Below are 22,220 nucleotides of genomic sequence, written 5' to 3'. Positions count from 1 at the left end.
GTGACGAGGAGGTGGGCCGGCAAAGGATCTGAGAACATTATCTCAAGGTGGAACCCTGTTGCGGGCACCACGGTGCCTCCTGTCCGGCAGTGACTTGCAGAAAGGGATGTCCTGGAGTTAGACGAGGCGGGAGACCAGACTTCCTTGGAGCTGAATGTCCTCAAGCTCTTAGCTGCTCAGAGATGTGACCTCTCCTCCCCCAGGATGTGCTTTGGGTCAGAGTCCTAGAAAGCGAAATTTTTTAAATTGAAAATGTCATAGCGTCTGCCACACAATTTGGGGTATCCTTCCCCCTCCCGAAGTATGACGCAGGTTACGTGAGGCTGAGGTGTTGGGTTTTGGTCCCAAAGGCTCAAGGCGGCGTCCCCGGCCCCCCATGTCCCTGGCAGTCCCAGGACTGCATGCAGTTCAGGTTCGGCATCTCCCTTGCCACCTCCTGCCGACTTTGGCCACAGCCACAGCCGGACTGTCCGGCGCCAAGAACCCAGGTCAAGGCCCCGCCGTGCAGGCAGTGCCCAGCCTCCCTGTGCCGGTGTGGGGCACTGCGGGAGTGGGCGGGGCCGGGGAAGACGCCCCTTCGCCTTGCTCGGCCCATCCGACCCCTCCCGTTCTCAGCATGCCTGCCGGCCTTAGTCATTTCCATCACGCTGGCCTAAGCTGCTCCTTTCCCACGGCCACACGAGCAGGTCCCTTTCTCCTGGTGTCCCTGCCGGCCGCTCTGACTCGTAGTGGCTGTTGTCCACCCGTGAGGCTATGATAAGACATGTCTGGTCTTACGAGGATGTGTTTACATAAGGGGACAGAGCTGGCGGGGCTGAGGACCGGCTCACATTTCTTCACGTAGGGTCCGTGGACGTCAAGCAGGCTGTGTCCTGGGGGCCAGAGCTCCAGAAGCAGGATCCCTCCCTGTCCTCAGGCCCAGGGAGTGGCTCTAGCCTCCTGGGAACAGGTTCAGGGTCAGGCCCTGGGCCAACGGGTTCAAGCGTGGAGCTGCCCAGCCCAACCATCCTTCCTCTGCAGGGAGCGAGAGGTGCACCGAGGTCGGCAGGTGGCAGGGGCAGGCGTGGGAACCTGCTGTCTTCGGGGACTCTGTCCTGCTGGCTGGGCTCACGCTGCCCGCTGTGGTCCTGTCCCGAGGTTTTGACCCTGGGAGTCTTCTGTCCCCCAATGCAGAGTAGAGGGGAAGAAGCTCACCTCAGTCTGTTCATAAAACGTGCTCGTGAGCTGCCGGGTTAGTGGTTTTATTTTCTCGTTGGGGGGTGATGGTCTTGAAATGTAGAAACAGTAGAGGTGAAAAGTTGCCTTCAGGCGCCAGCGACGAAGCCCACCGTCAGATTGGAAGACACAGTCGGCCCAGTCCGTGCGCCTTCCACCCTGTCGGTTCAGGGAAAGAGCGCGAGGCGGGGGCCGGCGGGCCCTCCGCCGCCAGCCTCCTGCTTTCTCCTCACGTGCCTTGCTTCGATGTGCTGTGGCCCCACGCGCACATCAAACCGAGTGAGGGTTCTTGGGTTCCCTGTTTGAAATGAAACAGTGCCGCGCTCGGTTCCAGCTCCTTGGCTTGGTGGCGACCTGAGCCTTTCGCCAGGGCCGGGGGGCGACGGCCCGGGGCGGCGCTGCGCCCCTCCACCCCCAGCGGCCCGGCCCGCCGTCGACCTGGCCTCCCGAAGCCGAGGCGATGGCCTCAGCCCCCCTGGGAGAGGAAGCCGGGCCTGGGGCCTGTTTACCGTCACCGCTGGCTCTTCAGCGCGGACTCTCCACGCGGCAGCGTTCACGACGCGCAGTGCTCATTGATCATAGGCTTCCAAACAGCACGGGGCTGTCTGCGGTCTCGAAACGCTTGGGAGCTTCAAAGGGCTAGGAAAATGTCCAAAGATAGCAAAAATATGTGTTGGTTCTAATTTTTTTTTTTTTTGAAGACAGTTGTTGCTACAAAGGAGATAGAAACCAGATTTAGCTGTAAAATTTATCGATGTTCCAAAGCAAAGAGATAAACTGGCCACTGCCTGCATCCTGACAACGCCTGCGGGTCTGCTGGGGGGCGGAGATGCCGCGTGTGGGCGTGCGGGGCCGGGGGGGGGGGGGGGTCGCGAGCGGGGCCCCCGGCCGTGGGGGCGGCCTCCCCTTTCAGCACACGCACAGCTGGCTGCGTTGCTGGTTGGTAGAAGTTAAAATACAATCTCGAATGGCAAATAGTGATGGGACACTCGTGGAAATCTTCTGTCTGACCGTTTCAAGCTGTTCCGGGACTGGATCTAAGGGTCTAAGGTGTGTTTTGTTTTTGCTTTGGGAGCAGGATAGTGACAGCTGTTAGGAACCCACTGCTTCCCTCCCTCCCCGCCCCCACCGTGGGGGTTTTAATGACTCGGACAGCCCCTGTGAAACGTGAACCGGCCACGAGGCATCCTCCTGCTCAGTCTGCTTGAATGACCCCTCGCCACTTAGAAAAAAACCGCATACTTTCGGTTAGGCTGAGGTTGCCCCAGAGAGCTTGCTCAGACACTGCAGTGACTACGGGCAGGCCACCGGGGCCCCGAAGCTGGTGACAGCTCTGTCTCAGCTGTGGAACGGAGGGATCATCCCCTGTGAGACGGGGACATCGGTTCTTCCTGGAGAAGGAAACGTGCAGAGGGCTTCGTCCCCAGCCGGTGCTCACAGGGGGAAGCGCCCTCCCCTCCCCGCCATGGGGGCTGGCATTGGAACCTCGCTTCTGCCTCCCTGCGGCCCTTCCTGGCCGGCCTGGGGCCTGGGGCCTGGGGCCACGTTCCGCCCAGAGGGGACCGGACCTGCGGAAGCCTCTCCCTCACTGCGGCCTGACAGCGGGGAGCAGCCCGGGGCCTGGTCCGGCGAGTGTGGGCCGCCGCGCCTCCAGTCGGTGGGGCGGACACAGCCGTGCGGCGAGCAGAGCTGTCTGTTGCCGGCCAGGCTTCTCCCGGCCCTAAGCGGGCCCCCACCTTGCCCCACACCTTGCTCGCACCCCAGGGCTGGGTGCTGCTGGGTCTCAGCGACGTCTGAGGGCCGCGGGCTGAGTGTGATGAGCTGCCCTCGTGCGCTTTCCCGTTTCCTGGCAACGCAGACTGATTAGGCCGGCCCCTCAGCGACGGAGACTTACGCTGTATTCCGTGTTCGTGTTATAAACCTTTCTCTTCTCAGACCGTGCCCGGGGCTCAGTGCGGCTTTACCCCCGCTGCTTCGGTGCAGCCAGTGAAACTCAGCTGCCTCGCCGGCTGCCGGTCGGCCTTGCGGGGACATTAGTGAGCCGCCTCCCTCAGACTCGAACTTCTCAGATAGGGCTGCAGGTCCCCAGACCTGGCTGTTAAGGCTTCAAGGTGGCAGAGAGGCCCAGAGCCGTCAGGCAGCTTGGGAGGCCTGGAGGCCCAGCCGTCGCTGAGTAAGCGTGGGCTGGCCTGGCCGCAGACTTCTGTTGCGCGGGGATGGCTTGTGCCGCAGGCTGCCGTTGTGACCCGGAGGTGTGGGCTGTAACACCAGCTCGGGTCCTACAGGTGGACCGAGGACCCGGCAGTTGCCCAAGGCTAGGGAAAGTGAATCATTGCTAGGGAGGGACAGGTACTCAAGGCAGCCTTGCCCTTACCCTTGGGACTTAAGGACTCCTGAGGGCCCTTCTGTTTGTCTGTCTTGCGATCTAGTATGGGGCCCCCTACTCTCAACATAGGCAGGGTTGGTTGGTTTGAGCTGCTTTCTCGGGACTCCCTGGAAAAGGCCCAAGAGGAAGAGCCAGCACCTTTTCCCGCTCCTGCTCCAGCCGGGCGAGCCATGGTCACCTGCTTCTCTGCAGGCCAGCCTGCAGCTTTATGTCAGGCCTGCTGGGCAGACTCGTAGCCCGGAGAGCTTCTTCCAGACCGCCCTGTGCTCTCCTTGGGCTGTGGTGTCTACCTTCTCCGGCACCTTCGGACAGAAGGAGGCTCACCCCCTCACTTCCCTCCTCGCCAGCCTTTGTCCCCTCGTCCCAGATGGCGGAGGCACCTTCGCTCCTCTACGGGCCAAGAAAGTGTAAGGCCAGAGAAGTTATCAGTCAGCTTGGCTCCAAGAGTCTGGCAGCAGAGCTTTTGTGTAAACAGAGGACAATTTCCTGAGATGGCAAAGCTCGTTCTGATGGGGGAGCACGTGGCAGCCTGGCAGCTGGTAGCTCCCAGGGCCAAGCGGGCAGTTGTCACCATCTGCTTCAGCAGAGAGAATGGCTTTCCCTGCAGAGTCCGGTAAGCTGCAGGAGAGAGTATGGGCAGCTTAAGCACCGGCACACTGTTCAGGTCGCTACTCTGTCGCCTAGCTGTGTGCATGTTTCACGGCAGCCTCGGAGCTGGGGGCTGCGCTGCCGTCAGCCTTGGTCAGCCTCCCTGCCCTGGCCTCGGGCCCCGTGAGCTGTGAGTGGCCCACGTCAGCTTGCCGGGAGCTCCAGGAAAGGGGATGTGAGTGAGCTGCCACTTAAAGTCATGGCTGGCACAGTGCTGGAGGGAGACTTGGGATCAGTTGATTGCAAACTTCTCAATTCACAGAGGAAGCAAAGCACCAGGCAAAGGGGAGGCCTTGGAGCAGGGCAGAAGCCGGGTCGCAGGCCTCCTGCCTGGCTCAGAAGGAGGAGACGTGGCAGGGGCAGGGCCTAGGAAGGCCGAAGGTCGGAGCACCCTCCCCAGCTTCCAGGTCAGACCTACCTGACAGAACTATAACATGAGCCACAGGTGCGAGCCACATCTGCAACTTAAAATTCTCTAGTAGCCACATTTCAAAAAGTAAAAGGCAAGGAGCAAAGTGAATTTTTAAGAATACATTTCATTTAACGCAACATATTTTGACTTGTAATCGGTATAAAACATGGAGACACTTTACAGCCTTTTTTCATCCTGAGTTTTTGAAATCAGGTGTGCAGTTTACAGGTACCGCACGTCTCAGCTTGGACCAGATGCCTCTCAGGCACTCAGGAATCGCATGAGGCCCACAGCTGCGTGTGGGGCAGCACAGGCCCGCGCCGAAATTGTCCGTCCCATCCCGACCTTCGTCGTGAGCAACCCTTTTTTCTCAGCTATGTAAAACCCTACATCTTTCTTTCTTTGTCTCTTGGCAGCCGGTCACTGCCATCAGAGTAGGACCTTCCCGCTGTGAGTGAGGAAAACCTCAGAGACCTGGCTGGCTCTTCCTGCCCCCTGCAGCTCGGCCCGTCTCCGGGGAGTTGGGGTCCGATCTGACTTGCCATCCGACAGTCACGCCAGGAACGTGGCTCTTGCTTTTCTTGCAGCGAACCAGTTAGCCGTACTCTCGGCCGTTTGAGGGCCCCCCACCCCACGACACTCATTTCCGGGAGGGCAGCAGGCAAAGATCGAGCGTTCCAGATCTCAGCCTGGCTGCCCCTCCCCTCCTGAACAACTTCATGTCTGTAGAAGGGCCTCCGTGAGCTGGGCCTGGGAAATGAGTGCCGGGAAATGGGGGGGCCCACTCCCTCCTCGAAGACCCCGGGGGCCACCATGTGAGTAAGCAGCTACCAAGATGACCTTCCTGGCCCTGGATGTGGGGAAAAGGCCCCAAACCTGGCACTGCTGTCGGCCACTCCATCTGACTTCAGAAAAGCCACCAGGGGCCACTTCCAGGGAACAGAGTGAGGAAAACCCACGTACAGTGGGTCCCCAGCGGCTCAGCCAGACCCCGGGCTCAGCAGCACCTGGAGGCTACAGTGGGGGGCCTCGAGGGAGGGCCCCGGGGTGAGTGAGTCTGGGGTGAGCGCCACTGGCTTCCTGATCACGTTGGAGGAGAACACGATGCAGAGACCCGGATGCCTGGTGCTGAACAAAGGCCTGGGCCCTCCCGCGCACCCCGGCTGGTAGGAAGTGGGGGGCGCACAGCTGCGGGTGGGGGTGGCCCTGACAGCCCTACAGCTGTGCTGGCTGTTTATTAACCCAAGGCCACGCTCTGAGGCAGGGCCCCCGTCCCTGAGCCTGCGCTTGCCTGCGTGTGTCTGTCTGTCCGTCTGGAGCCCTGTCCTCCTGGGCCCGGCTGTTTTCCCCACCTGGGTGTGATCACTGCAAGCTCCCCCTGGACCTGTGGGTGTGACAAGTCCAAACCTTCCCTGGGAGCCCAGCAGGCTTGGGCGCCCCGCCCTCTGGGCTGTGCTCTTTCCTCCCAAACTGGTTGTGCAGGAGCGGGCGTGAGTGTGGGCGAGTGTGGGTGCATGCGCAGCAGCCCCGGCCTCACCTGCAGGGAGGGGCCTCCCAGCAGCTGCCTCCCTCTCAGTGCCCAGCGGCCCCACCTCGCCAGAGCCCAGCCAAGCCACCAGTGAGGACGCACGCCACTGCCCGCCGCCCGCCGCCCGCCGAGCCCAGCCTGAGCCAGCACCTGCCTTTACGACCATGTTCAAGGGGCTGAGCAAAGGCACCCAGGGGAAGGGGTCCCCCAAGGGCTCCCCAGTCAAGGGCTCCCCCAAGGGCTCCCCCAGCAAGTACAGCCGGTGAGCGGGGCGTTGGAGGGGGCTGGGGCGGGCGGTGCAGAACCAGGTGCTCCAGCCACCTGGATGTGTAGCCCGGAGCTCAGGGCCAGCCCCATGCTGGTACCTGGCGGCCAAGGCCAGTTGGCCTGGGGGTGGACGCTTGGCCAGGTGGAGCCCCCGCTCTGGTAGGAGGCCAGAGATGGCCTGGGGCTCCCTGCATTCTCCGGAGCTGGGGTGGGGGTGGGGTGGGGGCCGAGGGCCGTGAGTGGAGGCTGCTCTACTGGAGACAAGCCGTTCAGGGGCCTGAGCTGGGAGGCTGGGAGGCCAGAGTCTGGTCCGGGGCTCTGCCCTCTAGGTCCCGCTTGGGCTGCAGTGACCCTTGGGAGCTGCACACAGGGTGGGCAGAGGCCGGAGGCCAGAGATGCCGGGAGCTGGGGCTGCAGCTCTCCCCTTGCAGCAATCGCCTTGGGCCTGGGGAGTTTTGTCACGGAGTTGGGGTGATCCCTTTACCAAGTGGGAGTGTGGAGGGGGTGCCACGGAGAGAGGGGCAGGGCCCCAGGCCCCGGACCTCCCCAGAGCCTCCCTCATTCGCCCCGCTCTGCAGGCCCAGCCCAGCTCCCCACAGCCCCACAGTCTGCACAGGGCCTCGGCCCCCTTCTTCCAGCTCACTGGCCACCAGCCCCCTCTGCAGGGTGGGGGCGGCAGCTCACCTGGGGTCCGGGTGTGGAAGTGAGAATGGAGATGGAAGGCCCATTATCCTGATAGAGATCAAGAAGGGCCTCGACACCCAGGCTGGGCTTCTGGGCGGACAGGAAAGACGGCACTTAAGACTCTCGCTGGGGTGACCTGTCCTCCCTGGGGCTTCTGAGCCCTGCCCAGGGTGGAGTGTGCTCCTCCAAGTGGGAGCAGCTCCCCCAGAAGGCTAGGCCTGGGGACAGGGGGGCCCAGGGCTCAGGACCCTCAGCTCCCAAGCTCCAGGCAGTGCTAAGCCCCAGCTGCAGCCCCCAAAGAGGGCTCCTCATTCCCCTCGCGCGCAGTCCACTTGTTCAACACACACGCTGAGCCCTACTGTGTGCCAAGATGGTCCTGGGCGCTGGAGTGCCCCCGCAGGCAGAAATGACATGGTCCTGCCTTCAGGCACTTACGTCTCACGCGCACTGGGTGCCGACCCTGCGCGGGCTCTTACTGGATGCTTCTGTACAGCATCCAGTAGCCGGGTAGATGTTTTTAAGGTCCCGCCTGAGAAGTGAGGAACCGCAGGCACAGAGAGGTTCAGTAACTTGCTAAGGCCACGCAGCAGTGCTGAGGGAGGGTCCGACCACCACTGTCTGGTTAGAGTTCATCCAGACAGTCTCTGGGCTGCACTAGCTCTCTGCCTGGTGGGGGGCTCGTCCTGTGGCCCCCCTGGTTCAAGGCCCAGCACGGTGAAGCCTTCCCTTCCCCAGGACTGTGACCTCACAGGGACCCTGGACCACTCAGCCTTCGATTAGGTCTGCCTGGCCCTCTGGGCCCCCGCAGGTGCCTGCAGGGGCTGCTGGATGAATGCCTGGAAAGGACCCCGGGGACCTGGGACGGGCTCAGAGTCTGCTCCTGGCTGTGTGACCTGGAGCAGGCCAGGTCTCAGTTTGGGTCTGAAGCCCCAAATCTGGAAAATGTTGGGGTGCCCTTGCAACCTCTCAGTTTGCCACTGCCCCAATGCCGTGTGGCTCCTCCGGGCACAGGCAAAGCCCGGGGTCGTGGGGGAGACCGGGCCGGGGTGGGAGGACGTCGGGGCGGGGACGTGCTGCTGCTCCCCTCCCCCAGCCAGCCCGGCCGCCCCTCCCCAAGGCTCAGCCATGCTGTCTCGGGGATTAGCGGGTGAGCCGGTGATTCACTCCCTGGGCTGCCCGCCCGCCAGGCAGGGAGCTGGGTGGTGTCGGGGACTCGCTGCCAGCACAGTGAGGTCACCTTCTCCCCAGTACCACACACACCTAGGACCCTCACTTTCTGAACCTTACCTGGGGCAGCACTCCCCTCCCCCAGGACAGGGGACCTCACAGCCTCTCACCGAGGGACCAGAGCTCTCCAAGTCTTGGACCGTTCTCTCCAAGGCAGTGAGCCTGGCTGCACGGGGCATGGCTCGGAGGAGGCAAGGGACCCCACCTGGTGGGTGGAACTGCCCGGAGGGAATAGGAGAACCTTGTCCGACGGCGCTGCCCCCCCCACCCCACAGGGCTGCCACCCAGGAGCTGGCCCTGCTCATCTCCCGCATGCAGGCCAACGCTGACCAGGTGGAGAGGGACATCCTGGAGACCCAGAAGAGGCTGCAGGAGGTGAGGCCCGGGGGCGGGCAGCAGGGCGCGGGGCCATGGGACGCCCACTGTCACGGCCCGGAGTGCCTGCTGGTCGTGGCACAGATGGAACAGCGGACCTTCGTCCTTCACGGGCCGTCCCCAATGGCCGTCCCCAAACGCAGTGGGAGAGAGGGCTCAGCAGTCCTTCTTTGTTGGGCTCCTAACATGGGGGGGTCAAAGAGGCTCGAGGGGGGGCCCAGTCCTCCCTTGTGTCTTTAAGCCTGCCCCACAAATGGGCCTGTCCCCTTGTCGGTGTGGGCACCAGCAGGGTCGCTCATGGTGGGGCTCAGGGGGCAGGGGGAGGCAGTGAGGATGCCCCGCCCCGGCCGCAGGACCGACTGCACAGCGAGCAGAGCCAGGCCCTGCAGCACCGGCAGGAGGCGGGCCGCAGTCTGAAGGAGGCCGAGGTGCTGCTGAAGGACCTCTTCCTGGACGTGGACAAGGCCCGGCGGCTCAGGCACCCGCAGGCCGAGGAGATCGAGAAGGAGTGAGTGGGGTGGCGGTGGGGGCTGGCGCTCAAGGGCGGGGGCGCCGAGGGTCTCGGGGGGGGGCCCCCAGGCCAGCTCTGACCTGCCGGCCACCCCCTTGGCAGCATCAAGCAGCTGCACGAGCGGGTGACCCAGGAGTGCGCCGAGTACCGCGCCCTGTACGAGAAGATGGTGCTGCCGCCCAGCGTGGGGCCCAGGGTGGACTGGGCGCGGGTGCTGGAGCAGAAACAGGTCAGGGGCCATCCCCAGTCCCGAGGGCACCTCAGGGAGCTGGAGTCACACCCAGCAGCAGTCGGAGCGGTAGTGTGTCATCCGGGGCCTGACAGTGTGCTTCACCCTGGGGGTAGTTAGGGGGCTGGGGAAGGAGAGAGCAGAGGACACAGTGCAGTCAGGGGAGGCTTCTTGCAGGAGGCCTCAGAGAATGGCACGTCTCCCAGGGTGAGCTGCTGGCTATTCATTCACCCAGGTGATTCTCCTGGCCTGGCCACCCTCTGCCGTCTAGACCAGCTCCGCTCCTGCTGGTGGGGGAGCGGGGAGGGCACGGGAGGGCATAGGAGGGCTCCTGCCCAGGTCCAAGGCGGAGCTGAGCGGCCCGCTCCTCTGCAGAATCAAGTCCGCGAGGGCCAGTACGGGCCGGGCATGGCGGAGCTGGAGCAGCAGATCGCAGAGCACAACATCTTGCAGAAGGAGATCGACGCCTACGGGCAGCAGCTGCGCAGCCTCGTGGGGCCGGTGGGTGAGCCTCCCGCATGCACATCCCAGCCCCAACCCCGCTTCTCCCGTCAGAGCCTGAGCTGGGCTGGCCGGCTCTGGGCCGAGGGATGGCGCGGAAGGGCCCAGTTGGCCCGGGGCAGCCCACCCTGCAGCCCGCCTCTCACCAGGCCTGCGTTTTCTCCCACTTGGTCGAAACAGGATGCAGCCACCATCCGGGGCCAATACCGGGACCTACTGGTGAGCAGGAGCTAGGGCCAGGCCGGCGTCTGGGTGGGCTGGGGGTGAGGCGGGCCTGGCCGCGGACACTCTTGATGGTGCCAGTGTTTCTGGGTGCAGCCTGATGGCGCCTCTCGGTACCCTTCTCTCCCCACCTCCCGCTGAGCACAGAAGGCGGCCTCGTGGCGCGGGCAGAGCCTGGGCAGCCTGTACACGCACCTGCAGGGCTGCACGCGCCAGCTGAGCACCCTGGCCCAGCAGCAGCACCACATCCTGCAGCAGGACTGGAGCGACCTCATGGCGGACCCTGTGGGCGTGCGGCGGGAATACGAGGTCAGGGTGGGGAGTGTGGGGGCGGGAGGGGGACGAGGGCACCCTCGTCCTCACCACCCGCTCCCCGCTCTCCCTCAGCACTTCAAGCAGCATGAGCTGCTGAGCCAGGAGCAGTGCGTGAACCTGCTGGAGGACGATGGGGAGCACATGGTGGAGCTCGGGCATCCGGCCGTGGGGCCTATCCAGGTGTGAAGGCCCAGACAGCCCCCTGCTGCCTCAGCGACCCCTGCTCCCTCCACTGGGGGGCCTCCCAGGGAGGCTGGGCAGAGGGAGATGGAAGGCAGGGCCCGCTGAGCGGGCGGCAGGTGGGTGGACGGACTTGGTCCGAGGGCCCCCTGCTGCTGTCCCCAGGTCCACCAGGAGGCCCTGAAGACGGAGTGGCAGAACTTCCTGAACCTGTGCATCTGCCAGGAGAGCCAGCTGCAGCATGTGGAGGATTATCGCCGGGTGAGGGCTGGGCAGGGCTGGGCAGGGCAGGGGTGGGGGCAGCCACCAGGGCCCCGGGCTGGAGCACAGAGGTGTCTAGAGATCACCACAGAACATGCTCACCTTGTGGGAGACGAGGTACTTCATGTAAATGACAGAACTGTGTCTCTGTGACTAGGTCCCAGAGGGAAAATAATGTCACTCATACATTCTCAACAGGGTGATAGTGCCCCCAGGTGGGCGAAAGTTGGTTTTTATGAGGGAAAAAAAAATCTTTTTTTTATGCATAAATCATACATATACACACACAAATGACATGCGGCATATCTGTGGTGTTAAAATTACGTGGTGATGGTGGGGGAAATGAAGGGAAAAATATCCAAAACGCCTCCTAGAAGAGACAATCTTTTTTTTTTTTTTTTTTAAAGCATTGAGAAACCATTGATAGAATGCACAACAGGGACTTTTTTTTTGGTAATTTCCACCCAAAATGTTCCATATACTTTGAGAGAGACAAAAGCCAAAGCCCAGGAGTTTTTTTTTTCTCCCTTTTCCTTTTAAGAGCATTTTTCCTATATAACCACAATACCACATCACAGCGGTCGACGAGAACGCCGTGATCTCACCCCGCTGCGGGACGCTTCTGGGAAGCCCGTCCCCAGCTTCTCCTCTGCGGCCGGGAGAAGTGCAGTTCAGACGCCCCGGACACCCACCCCGGGTCCGGCCAGGCAGCAGCGGCACAGCCCTGCGTCTGGGCAGGAAGGACCAAACCGAAGCGTTTATAAGACTAAAGCGAATTTACTGAATTTTCACTAAGACTTGCTGGAGTTCAGTGAACCGAAAATGCCCTATTTGTAGAGCACTCCAGTCCAAAAGGCCCCACTGTCCAGGTAGAAAGGCCTGCGGCGTGGGGCACAGGTGCAATGAGCTGCTTTGCAGGGTCGGCAGGCAGTGGGGGACCCTGGGCTCTGAACTTGACCATGCACCAAACTCAGTTCCAGGAAGAGGCGGACTCTGTCAGCCAGACCCTGGCAAAGGTTAATTCCAGCCTGGACATCCAGTACAGCCCTGCCCCTGGGGGGCCCCCTGTTAACCCCACAGAGCTGCTACAACAGCTGGAGGTGAGACGGCCCCACCTGGCCCCCGCACCCCTCTCCTGGGAGTGGGGCCTGCCCATGTGTCTAGGGCTCACCCAGGTACCTAGGTACCTAGCCCTACTCTGAGCCCTAGTCTTGGGGGGCAAGATAAGGAGGTCACCCCAGCAGAAGGACCTCAGTTTCCTTATCTGTCATGTGACAGGGCCTCTAGGATCGCTCTGAGGCCCTCGGGCTCTCACTCCGGAGGCCTGGGTGATGCTGGGTGGCCCACCTCCACCCCACCCCACAGACCCAAGGGTCCTGGGTCTCCAGGGAGGGGCTCCTTTTACTTTGCTGACCTAGAGACCCCCACTTTACGAAGGCCAGACTCTGGCTTGCTTGTGAGGGCGTGGGTACAGGGCAGGCCTGGCCTGAGCCCCCACCGCCTGGGACCCCGCAGGCAGAGGAGAAGAAGCTGGTCATGGCTGAGAAGACTATTGGGGACCTGCAGCGGAGGAGCCGGGAGGTGGCCCCTCTGCCACAGCGCCGGAACCCACTCCAGCAGCCTCTGACTGTGGACAGCATCTGTGACTGGGACTCGGGAGAAGTACAGGCCCAGCCCACCTGCCCCTGCCCCCTCCCACCCCACCCCGCCCCACCCCTGGTCCAGCCCACCTCTCTCCAAGCCCTGCCCTGCCTCTGGCCTGTCCTTACCCCTACCTCAGCACCCTCCACTCCAATTCCTGCCCCTGCTCCTGCCCCAGCCCCAGCCCTTACTCCTACCCCTACCCCATCTCGGGCTTGGTCCCTTTTCTGGCCCTGGCTCCTGAGCCTACATGAGCCCCTCACCTGCCCCTCAGGTGCAGCTGCTGCAGGGTGAGCAGTACACGCTGCTGGACAACACGGACCCACACACCTGGGTTGTGCAGGGCCCGGGTGGGGAGACCAAGCGCGCCCCGGCTGCCTGCTTCTGCATCCCAGCTCCGGACCCCGAAGCCGTGGCCAGGGCCTCCAAGTGGGTCTCCCTGGGGATACACAGAGGCAGGAGGCAGGCTGCGGGCCTAGACAGACCCCGTGGGGTTCGAGGCCGGTGCCTGGCCTTCGCCTGGACTGGTGGCGAGGGAGGAGGCTCACCCTTCCCTGCTCTCCTCCTCCGTCCAGGCTGGCTTCGGAGATGCAGGCTCTGAAGCAGAAACTGGCCGCAGCCCAGAGCCGCCTGAAGGCCAGCGTTGCGGAGCCCTTACGGCCGGGCCAGCAGGGTACCACGGGCTGGCCAGGGAGTGGGGTGGGAGACTGCTGGAATAGAGGGAGTGGACTCCTATTTTCACCACTGCTTGGGGGCTGTGGTGGGCCGGGGTGGCCCTGGGTCAGGGATGTCTGCTCTGGGCATTCCGTCTCCTGGGTTGGCAAGCCCCCGGGGCTGTCCCTCCCTCAGTTAGGCCCTGCCCATCCCCTCCCCGCCCTAACCCACACTGGACTGTGTTTGGGCACCCAGGGAGAAGCCTCTTGGGCAGGCGGGAAGATGGGACACAGGCCCTGGACCCTCACAGCCTCCCTGTGCCCCCAGCTCCAACTGGCTCAGCCACAGCTGACCCACAGGCCCAGAAGCTCCTGACACAGATGACCCGGCTGGACAGGGACCTGGGGCAGATCGAGAAGCAGGTACTGGCCTGGGCCCGGGCCCCACTCAGCCGCACCGCACCGCTGGAGGACCTGGAGGGCCGCATCCAAAGCCACAAGGTGGGCGAGCGGGGACAAGAAGTGGCCCTACCCAGTGGGGGGGTTAGAAACTAAGCGAGGCAAGTGTGGGAGCAGCCACAGGGACCGGCAAAGGGAACGCACAGTCCAGCGCCCGCACAGGCCGCTTCCCCTCCCGGCCCCTCCGCTATCCGGCTCGGTGACCTTGGTTGGTTCGCGTAACCTTTCCAGGCCTTGGCTTCCTCATCCCTGAAAACAGGCACAGGAATGCCCAGCTCATCCCGTCGTCCTGATGATAGAGTGTAATAAGGCCCAGGAAGGTTCTAGAAGGGCAAGGCCCAGAGTAAACATCCTATGACCCCAACTTGGGAGGTGTTGAGAGGGACCCGAGAGCAGCCAGGAAGCCTGGAGCATCTTAGGGGTGCTTGGTCCAGGAGGCTGGTGGAGTTGGGGGGGGGGCGCGGCACCCCAGCGAGGTTGCAACCATGTAAACTTGATCAGAAAGAATTTGTCCTCAGACGCACTAATGTGAAAGTGTTCCTTCCCCACACCGGGGGGCGGGGGGGTGCGGGGGGTGCGGGTGGGGGTGGGGATGGCAGCCTTCCAAACGGTTTCCACGCAAACCCATCTTTCAGGCTTAGTTTTAAAGTTTTGAATCTATTGTTCCCATTGTTGTGCAACTTGCGATGTTCACTGCACAATGTACTGTAAGGTTGTAGGGTTGTAGGGTCGCAGGGTCGGGAGGTGGCGCTGAAGCCAGGGCAGAGGGTGGGCCAGGCGGGAAAGGGCGACCATGAGGAGCTGCAGGTTGCGGGGTCCTGGAGGCCTCTTCGAGGTGGAGGTGAGCGTGCTGGGTGTCAGCGAGGGCATCCCATGGGTGCTACCTGTGGGGTCGGGGCAGGAAGCAGGAGCAGCAGAAGGAGGCACGGTTTCTGATGCCACCTCAACAAAGACCTCCGCCCACCCCGGGGTGGGTCTGGCCCTGATAGGGGGCTGGGCCGTTACACCCCATGTTAAGTCGCTGGTTACGCAGCCCTAAAACAACTCTCTGGGGCCTCGGCAGTCCCCAGACAGGTCCTTGGGTTTCAAAGTCACAGCCTCCACCACGTCAGGGGTGTTGGGGTCCATGGGAAGCCCAGTTACACTGGAAGGGGGACAGGGCATGGCACAGAGTCAGCGCCTATGACTTACAGAAGAGATAAATGAAAGTGTGATAAAAGAATGAACGAAATAACCCCACGGAGACGCAGCGAGGGCTTTGCTCCCTAACCTTTAGCCGTGGGGCAGCGGGCTGAAGGTTTGTGAATAACAAGACGGTGACGGACAGACTGTGGTGGGCCACTTCGTGCCTGGCGCTGCCGAGCTCCTGACACACATGGTCTCGTTTCGTCCTTCCATTGATCATTCTGTAGATGAGGAGACTGAGGGTCAGAGAGGTTCACCTGCCCCAGGTCATCCACACGGGGATTAGCAAGGCCAGGACTGCTCCCAGATCTTTAGCCTGGGCTCGAGCACATACCCACCACACTCTCAGGTTCATGGGCAGAGTTAGGTCAACCTGGCGGGAGGGCTGGGTGAAACGCGCCTGCCCAGAGCACGCATCCCTGACCCCCACCGCCCCAGGGCACAGCCCAGCAGCTGCAGAGCCTGGGCGCAGAGAAGGAGGCCGCCCAGCAGGAGTGCGAGGCGCTCCTGTCAGCTCGGCCTGCGGGCCCTGCCGCCTTGCACCTGCCCGTGGCCCTCAACAACGTCAAGAACAAGTACAGTGACGTGCAGGTCCTCTGCAACCTCTACGGGGAGAAGTGAGTGCTCCAGGGCCCGGGGAAGGGGTGGCTGGGCCAGGCGGCAAGGGCAAGGCTGAGGGGGTGACTAACCATTGGCCTCCCCGGCGGCAGAGCCAAGGCTGCCCTGGGTCTGGAGCGGCAGATCCAGGAGGCGGACAGGGTCATCCGAGGCTTCGAGTCCGCGCTGGTGCAGGAGGCCCCCATCCCCGCGGGCCCAGACGCCCTGCAGGAGAGGGTCAGGGAGCTGCAGGTGAGGCGCCAGGCGGCCCCCTGGCGGGAGGAGGGGCTGCAGCCTGAACAGGCATTCCAGGGCAGGTGGGGAGCGGAAACCGCTGTGTCCCCGCCTCCCCCAGCGCCAGCGGAAGGAGCTGCTGGAGCAGCAGGCCTGCGTGCTGGGGCTGCACCGCGAGCTGAAGGCCGCCGAGCACGCCTGCTCCGCGCTGCAGAACAACTTCCACGAGTTCTGCCAGGACCTGCCGCACCAGCAGCGCCAGGTGCGGGCCCTCACGGACCGCTACCACGCCGCGGGGGACCAGCTGGACCTGCGGTGAGTGGCCGGGCCACCAGGGCTCAAGGCATGCCCCGACGGCACACAGCAGCTGCTGCCGACCCGCCGTGTGACCCCGCCCAGGTGGCTTTGCCTCTCTGGGGCGCGGTGTCCTCACCTCTACAGTGGGATAATAACAGAGCCTGCCCCCCAGGGTGGTGCCCGGCCGAGGCTGACCCATCCATCGCGTAATGCCCAGCACCAGCACGAGGCCAGAGTTAGGGGATCAGTGTGGCCGCCACTCAGGCTTCCTGACGTGTGTCTGAGCCGGAGGCGCTGCCAGACCCCTCCACGCTCCCCTCGTTATTCCTGGAGAGCAGCTCTCACCTCTGCTCCTCTGCTCGGGGCCTCATCCTTGCACAGGGAGAAGACCTTGCAGGACGCTGGCCTCACCTACCAGCAGTTCAAGAACTGCAGGGACAACCTGAGCTCCTGGCTGGAGCACCTGCCCCACAACCAGGTGCGGCCCCGTGATGGGCCCAGCCAGATCGCCTACAAGCTACAGGCGCAGAAGGTATGGGGTTGGGGCTGCAGGCGACTTGGGGTCAGGCCAGGCCCCTGCCCAGAGCCACGCCCACCCGCCCTGGCAGCCTCCTCCGCAGGGAGAGCTGCCTGTGCCCGTGTGGCCCCCTAGTGGCCAATGTTCTAAGTGACCTCGAACCTCAGCCCACAGAGGCCTCAGGTCATCACCCCACCCCCCACCCAAAATGCTCCACCGTGCCCACAAAACACGGCCAGCCCAGCGCCGTCCGGTCCGAGGTGGGCAGCAGGCTCCATGCTCCTGGGGTCCCAACTCTTCCTTCCTCGCACTTGGCGAGCCTCTGCCACACGCTGGCATTGAACCAGGCGCTGGGGGTGCAGCTCAGGCCGGTGGGGGCCGGTGCGTCGCAGGCCATAGTGCTGATAAGCACGAAGTGGAGAAGCCAGAGCTCTGGGGGGGTCTGTGGCAGAGCACGTGTGGGGGTCGGGGCAAGTGACATCTCAGCCGAGGCCTAAGGAACAGAGAGAACGGCCAGGAGGCAGGGGTGAAATGTCCCAAGCCGAGGCCACGTGGACCAGGGAGAGGATGGGCAGTTTCCCATACGACCCTTCCTACCGCTGCCTGTGGCCCTGGAGGTGCCCGGCTGGAGGTGAGTCCCGTGAGTGGTACGACCTGACCTCCCTGATTCTCACCCCTTCCCGGGCAGAGGCTGCTGCAGGAGATCCGGGGCCGGGAGCAGGACAGGGCCACGGCATCCCGCCTCTCCCAGGACCTGCAGGCAGCTCTCCAGGTAAGCGGTTCTACTGCCGTTTGTCCCTCCTTATCCGCCCGCCCGCCCTGCCTCTGCCAGGCGCCTGGTCTCCCAGGCCCGGCTGCCCCCACTGACCACCAGCCTGCTGTCCTTTCCTCCCTGCCCAGGACTACGAGCTGCAGGCAGAAACCTACCGCTGCTCCCTGGGTCCCACCCAGGCAGGCTCGGCCCCCGAGAGGCCCCGAGTGGCTCCCCTGCAGGAGAGCGTCCAGGCCCAGGTGAGCCGGCACCCAGAAGCACCAGCTCTGCGGCCGCTGCGGCTGGCGCTGACGCTGCTGCCCCTCCCCCTCCCTCTCCAGGAGCAGGACCTGAGAAGGGCCTACACCGAGGTGGCGGCTGCACACCGACAGCAGCTGTGCCAGCTGGAGTTTGCCAGAAAGATGCTGGAGAAGGTGCGGGGAGGGTGCCCGCTCCGTTCCCCCGCCAGGCGGCCTGGCCCAGCAGTTTTCTTTTACCCTGCCGCTCTGGGGTTCTACATCCCCCCAGTTCTCTCTCCCCAGCAGCTCTTACAGACTGGTCCCCATCTCAGCGTTAGGCCCTGGAGATGTCATTCAGGGCGGTCCCAGCTTAGCCACTGGGCAGTCCCCCAGTGCGGACCAGAGAAAATCCCCACCAAGTCTTCTTCAGCCTTAGGATCCAGCTACAGTGGGCAAGAGGCCACCTAGGTCCCCTCCCTGGGGGACCGGGAGCCAGAAGCTCTCCGTGACTCTTAGTGACTGGTTAAGGGACATGCCAGATTACTCCTACCCAGAGGCGTGTTCCAGGACCCCCAGAGGAGAGCGGGCCCGTTTCTGGGAGCCCGGATGGAGGAGACGGGGGAAAGGTTTGGAAGGGAGACCCGGTCCTATTTTCACGTTCTAGTACAAACTTGGCCTGAGCACTGCCTCTCATCCTAGCATCGTGGCACTGACGGGGCTTCTCAAAACACCTGCATATGAGCATCTCCGGTCTTCGGCTCCATGTCCCGGGACCTACCGGGAAGTGTCAGAAGGCAGGGAGGGGTCTCCGATCTTGGGAGAGGGGAAGAAGAACGGGCTCAGTTGTTTTCCCCCTCACCCCCCAGTACTCTTCCCTTCCTTCTCTCACTCTGCAGAAGGAGCTCAGCGAGGACCTCCAGGTGGCCCACGATGCACAGCAGGGATCTGAGAGCCCAGCCCAGGCAGGGAGGGAGCCAGAGGCCCTGAGGTCCCAGCTGGAGGAGGAGAGGAAGCGGGTGGCCCAGGTGCAGCGCGAGCTGGAAGAGCAGAGGAGCCAGCTGCTGCAGCTGAGGACCCAGCGGCCCGTGGAGAGGCTGGAGGAGAAGGAAGTGGTGGAGTTTTACCGGGACCCCCAGCTGGAGAGCAGCCTGTCGAGGGTGAAGTCCCAGGTGGAAGACGAGAGCAAGAAGCGGGCCAGCCTGCAGGCAGACCTGGAAATGGCGGCCCAGAAGGTCGTCCAGCTGGAGGGCAAGAGGAAGGCCATGCAGCCTCACCTGCTGACCAAGGAGGTTACTCAGATCGAGAAGGACCCCGGGCTGGATAGCCAGGCGGCCCAGCTCGGCAGCGAGATCCAGCGCCTCCGCGGCGAGAACACGGCCGTGTCCGCCCGGCTGGAGGGGCTGAAGAAGGAGCTGCTGGCCCTGGAGCAGAAGGAGGCGGATGTGAAGGAGACGGTCGTGGTGAAGGAAGTGATCAAGGTGGAGAAGGACCTGGAGATGGTCAAGGCCGTGCAGGCTCTGAGGCGGCAGGTGGAGGAGGATGCTGCCCAGAGGAGGAGGGCGGAGGAGGCTGCGGCCACGCTGCAGGTGCGCATCGAAGACCTGGGGCGGGCGATCAGCGCCGTGCAGCCCAAGGTGATCGTGAAGGAGGTGAAGAAGGTGGAGCAGGACCCCGGCCTCCTCAAGGAGGCGTCCAGGCTGCGGAGCCTCCTCGAGGCGGAGAGGAGTAAGAATGCGACTCTGGCCAGGGAGCTGGGGGAGCTGCGTGACAAGCACAGCGCGGTGGAGAAGCAGAAGCCCCGCGTGGAGCTGCAGGAGCACGTCCACGAGATCTTCCAGGTGGACCCGGAGACGGAGCGGGAGATCGCGCGGCTCAGGGCCGAGCTGCAGGAGACCGCCAGCAAGCGGGGCGGCGTGGAGAAGGAGGTGGAGAAGCTGCTGCCCGACCTGGCCGTCCTGCGGGCCCAGAAGCCCTCGGTGGAGTACAAGGAGGTGACGCGGGAAGTGGTGAAGCACGAGAGGAACCCGGAGGTGCTGCGGGAAATCGACCGCCTCAAGGCGCAGCTCAACGAGCTGGTCAACACCAGCGGGAGGGCCCAGGAGCAGCGCATCCGGCTGCAGGGGGAGCGCGACCAGTGGAAGCGGGAGCGGTCCAAGGTGGAGACCAAGACGGTGAGCAAGGAGGTGGTGCGCCACGAGAAGGACCCCGTCCTGGAGAAGGAGGCCGCGCGGCTCCGCCAGGAGGTGCGGGCAGCGGCCCAGAAGCGGCGGGCCGCCGAGGACGTGGTCTACGAGCTGCAGAGCAAGTACCTGCTGCTGGAGAGGAGGCGGCCCGAGGAGAAGGTGGTGGTGCAGGAGGTGGTGGTCACCCAGAAGGACCCGAAGCTCCACGAGGACCACAGCAGGCTGAGCCGGAGCCTGGACGAGGAGGTGGGCCGGCGGCGGCAGCTGGAGCGGGAGGTGCAGCAGCTGCTGGCCGCCGTGGAGGAGAAGGAGGGCCTGCTCAGCTTCCAGGAGGACCGCGACAAGAAGCTGGCCGTGGAGAAGGAGCTGCGGCAGCTGACCTTGCGGATCCAGGAGCTCGAGAAGCGGCCTCCCGCGGTGCAGGAGAAGATCATCATGGAGGAGGTGGTGAAGCTGGAGAAGGACCCGGATCTGGAGAAGTCCACGGAAGCCCTGCGGCAGGACCTGGACCGGGAGAAGACCCAGGTGACGGAGCTGCATCGGGAGTGCAAGAACCTGCAGGTCCAGATCGACGTCCTCCAGAAAACCAAAGCGCAGGAGAAGACCATCTACAAGGAGGTGATCAGGGTGGAGAAGGACCGGGTGCTGGAGGGCGAGCGGTCTCGCGTGTGGGAGACGCTCACCAGGGAGCGCGCGGCCCGGAAGGGCCAGGAGGAGGCGGTGCAGCGCCTCCGGGAGCAGATCGACAGGGCCGAGTCGCTGAGCAGGACCTGGAGCCGGGAGGAGACCGAGCTCCAGAAGGCCCGGACCCAGGGGAGCCAGGAGTGCAGGCAGCTGCAGCAGGAGCTGCAGGAGCTGGAGAGGCAGAAGCAGCAGAAGGTGCTGCACCTGCAGGAGGAGTCGAAGCTGCTCAGCCAGAAGACGGAGAGCGAGCGGCAGAAGGCGGCCCAGCAGGGCCAGGAACTCTCGCAGCTCAAGGCGGCTATCCTCCACGAGAAGGACCAGATCTACGAGAAGGAGAGGACCCTCCGGGACCTCCACACCAAGGTGAGCCGGGAGCAGCTCAACCAGGAGACCCAGACACGAGAGACCAACCTCTCTACCAGGATCTCCATCTTGGAACCGGAGACAGGGAAGGACATGTCCCCATACGAGGCCTACAAGAGGGGCATCATCGATCGAGGCCAGTACCTCCAGCTGCAGGAGCTCGAGTGTGACTGGGAGGAGGTCGCCACCTTGGGGCCCTGTGGGGAGGAGTCGGTGCTGCTGGACCGCAAGAGCGGGAAGCAGTACTCCATCGAGGCCGCCCTGCGCTGCCGGCGCATCTCCAAGGAGGAGTACCATCTCTACAAGGACGGCCGCCTGCCCATCTCCGAGTTCGCCCTGCTCGTGGCCGGGGAGACCAAGCCCTGCTCCTCGCTCTCCATCGGCTCCATCATCTCCAAATCTCCGGTGGCCTCGCCAGCCCCACAGAGCTCCAGTTTCTTCTCTCCCAGCTTCTCTCTCGGGCTTGGCGACGACAGCTTCCCCATTGCCGGGGTCTACGACACGACCACAGACAACAAGTGCACCATCAAGACGGCCATGGCCAAGAACATGCTGGACCCCATCACCGGGCAGAAGCTGCTGGAGGCCCAGGCGGCCACGGGCGGCATCATAGACCTCCTGAGCCGAGAGCGCTACTCCGTGCACAAGGCCCTGGAGAGGGGGCTGATCGAGAACACCTCGACCCAGAGGCTGCTCAACGCCCAGAAGGCCTTCACCGGCATCGAGGACCCTGTCACCAGGAAGCGGCTGTCGGTGGGCGAGGCCATCCAGAAAGGCTGGATGCCCCGGGAGAGCGTGCTCCCACACCTGCAGGTGCAGCATCTGACCGGGGGGCTCATCGACCCCAGGAGGACAGGCCGCATCCCCATCCCGCAGGCCGTGCTCTCCGGAATGGTCAGCGAGGAGCTGGCGCAGCTCCTGCAGGACGAGTCCAGCTACGAGAAGGATTTGACAGACCCCATCTCCAAAGAGCGGCTGAGCTACAGGGAGGCCATGGGGCGCTGCCGGAAAGACCCCCTGAGCGGCCTGCTGCTCCTCCCCGCCGCCCTGGAGGGGTACCGCTGCTACCGCTCCGCCTCCCCCACCGTACCCCGCGCCCTGCGCTGACGGGGGCCGAGCAGTCATGGGGAGCGCGTGTGAGGGGCGAGGGGAGGATGCGTGCGCCCCTCGCCCCCAGAGCCGCCGGATCCGGGGGGTGGGCCGGCCCTCCGCCTGATGGCCGTTCTGTCGCTCAGCTTCTCGGTGTTGGCCCCCCCCCCCCGCCCCGACGTCGGTGCCAGCCCGTCCCCAGCCTGGTGATCCGCAGCCCTGTTCTCCTCCCTCCTCCCCCGCCTCGTGCTGCCAATAAACCGATCGGCCCAGCGTCTTGCTCTCATTTTGGGGACGCGGAATGGATGTGTCTGGGCCTTGGGCACAAGGTGCACCACGGCCGAGTCCTGCGGGGGGCGGGGGGAGC

At 63.9% G+C, this 22,220-nt stretch overlaps 1 protein-coding gene across 1 annotated transcript; it reads left to right on the top strand.

The window, feature by feature from the left end:
- The first annotated feature begins 2,778 nt into the window (after positions 1-2,778).
- On the top strand, positions 2,779-22,120 carry EVPL (envoplakin). The gene is made up of 22 exons (XM_016127533.2): positions 2,779-6,451; positions 8,643-8,742; positions 9,096-9,250; positions 9,356-9,482; positions 9,858-9,983; positions 10,164-10,202; positions 10,353-10,514; positions 10,593-10,700; positions 10,866-10,961; positions 11,936-12,061; positions 12,477-12,623; positions 12,877-13,031; positions 13,178-13,275; positions 13,584-13,756; positions 15,338-15,516; positions 15,610-15,748; positions 15,852-16,045; positions 16,409-16,559; positions 17,233-17,316; positions 17,445-17,555; positions 17,637-17,729; positions 18,431-22,120. Exons 1-22 carry the CDS (start codon positions 6,354-6,356, stop codon positions 21,869-21,871), a joined length of 6,102 nt encoding a protein of 2,033 aa, XP_015983019.2. The 5' UTR covers positions 2,779-6,353; the 3' UTR covers positions 21,872-22,120.
- The last annotated feature ends 100 nt before the right edge of the window (positions 22,121-22,220 follow it).

The sequence above is a fragment of the Rousettus aegyptiacus genome, unplaced genomic scaffold (assembly GCF_014176215.1).
Source record: "Rousettus aegyptiacus isolate mRouAeg1 unplaced genomic scaffold, mRouAeg1.p scaffold_m13_p_6, whole genome shotgun sequence".
Lineage (NCBI taxonomy): Eukaryota > Metazoa > Chordata > Mammalia > Chiroptera > Pteropodidae > Rousettus > Rousettus aegyptiacus.
Note: the sequence above shows the minus strand (reverse complement) of the source record. Positions and strands in the feature narration are given on the sequence as shown.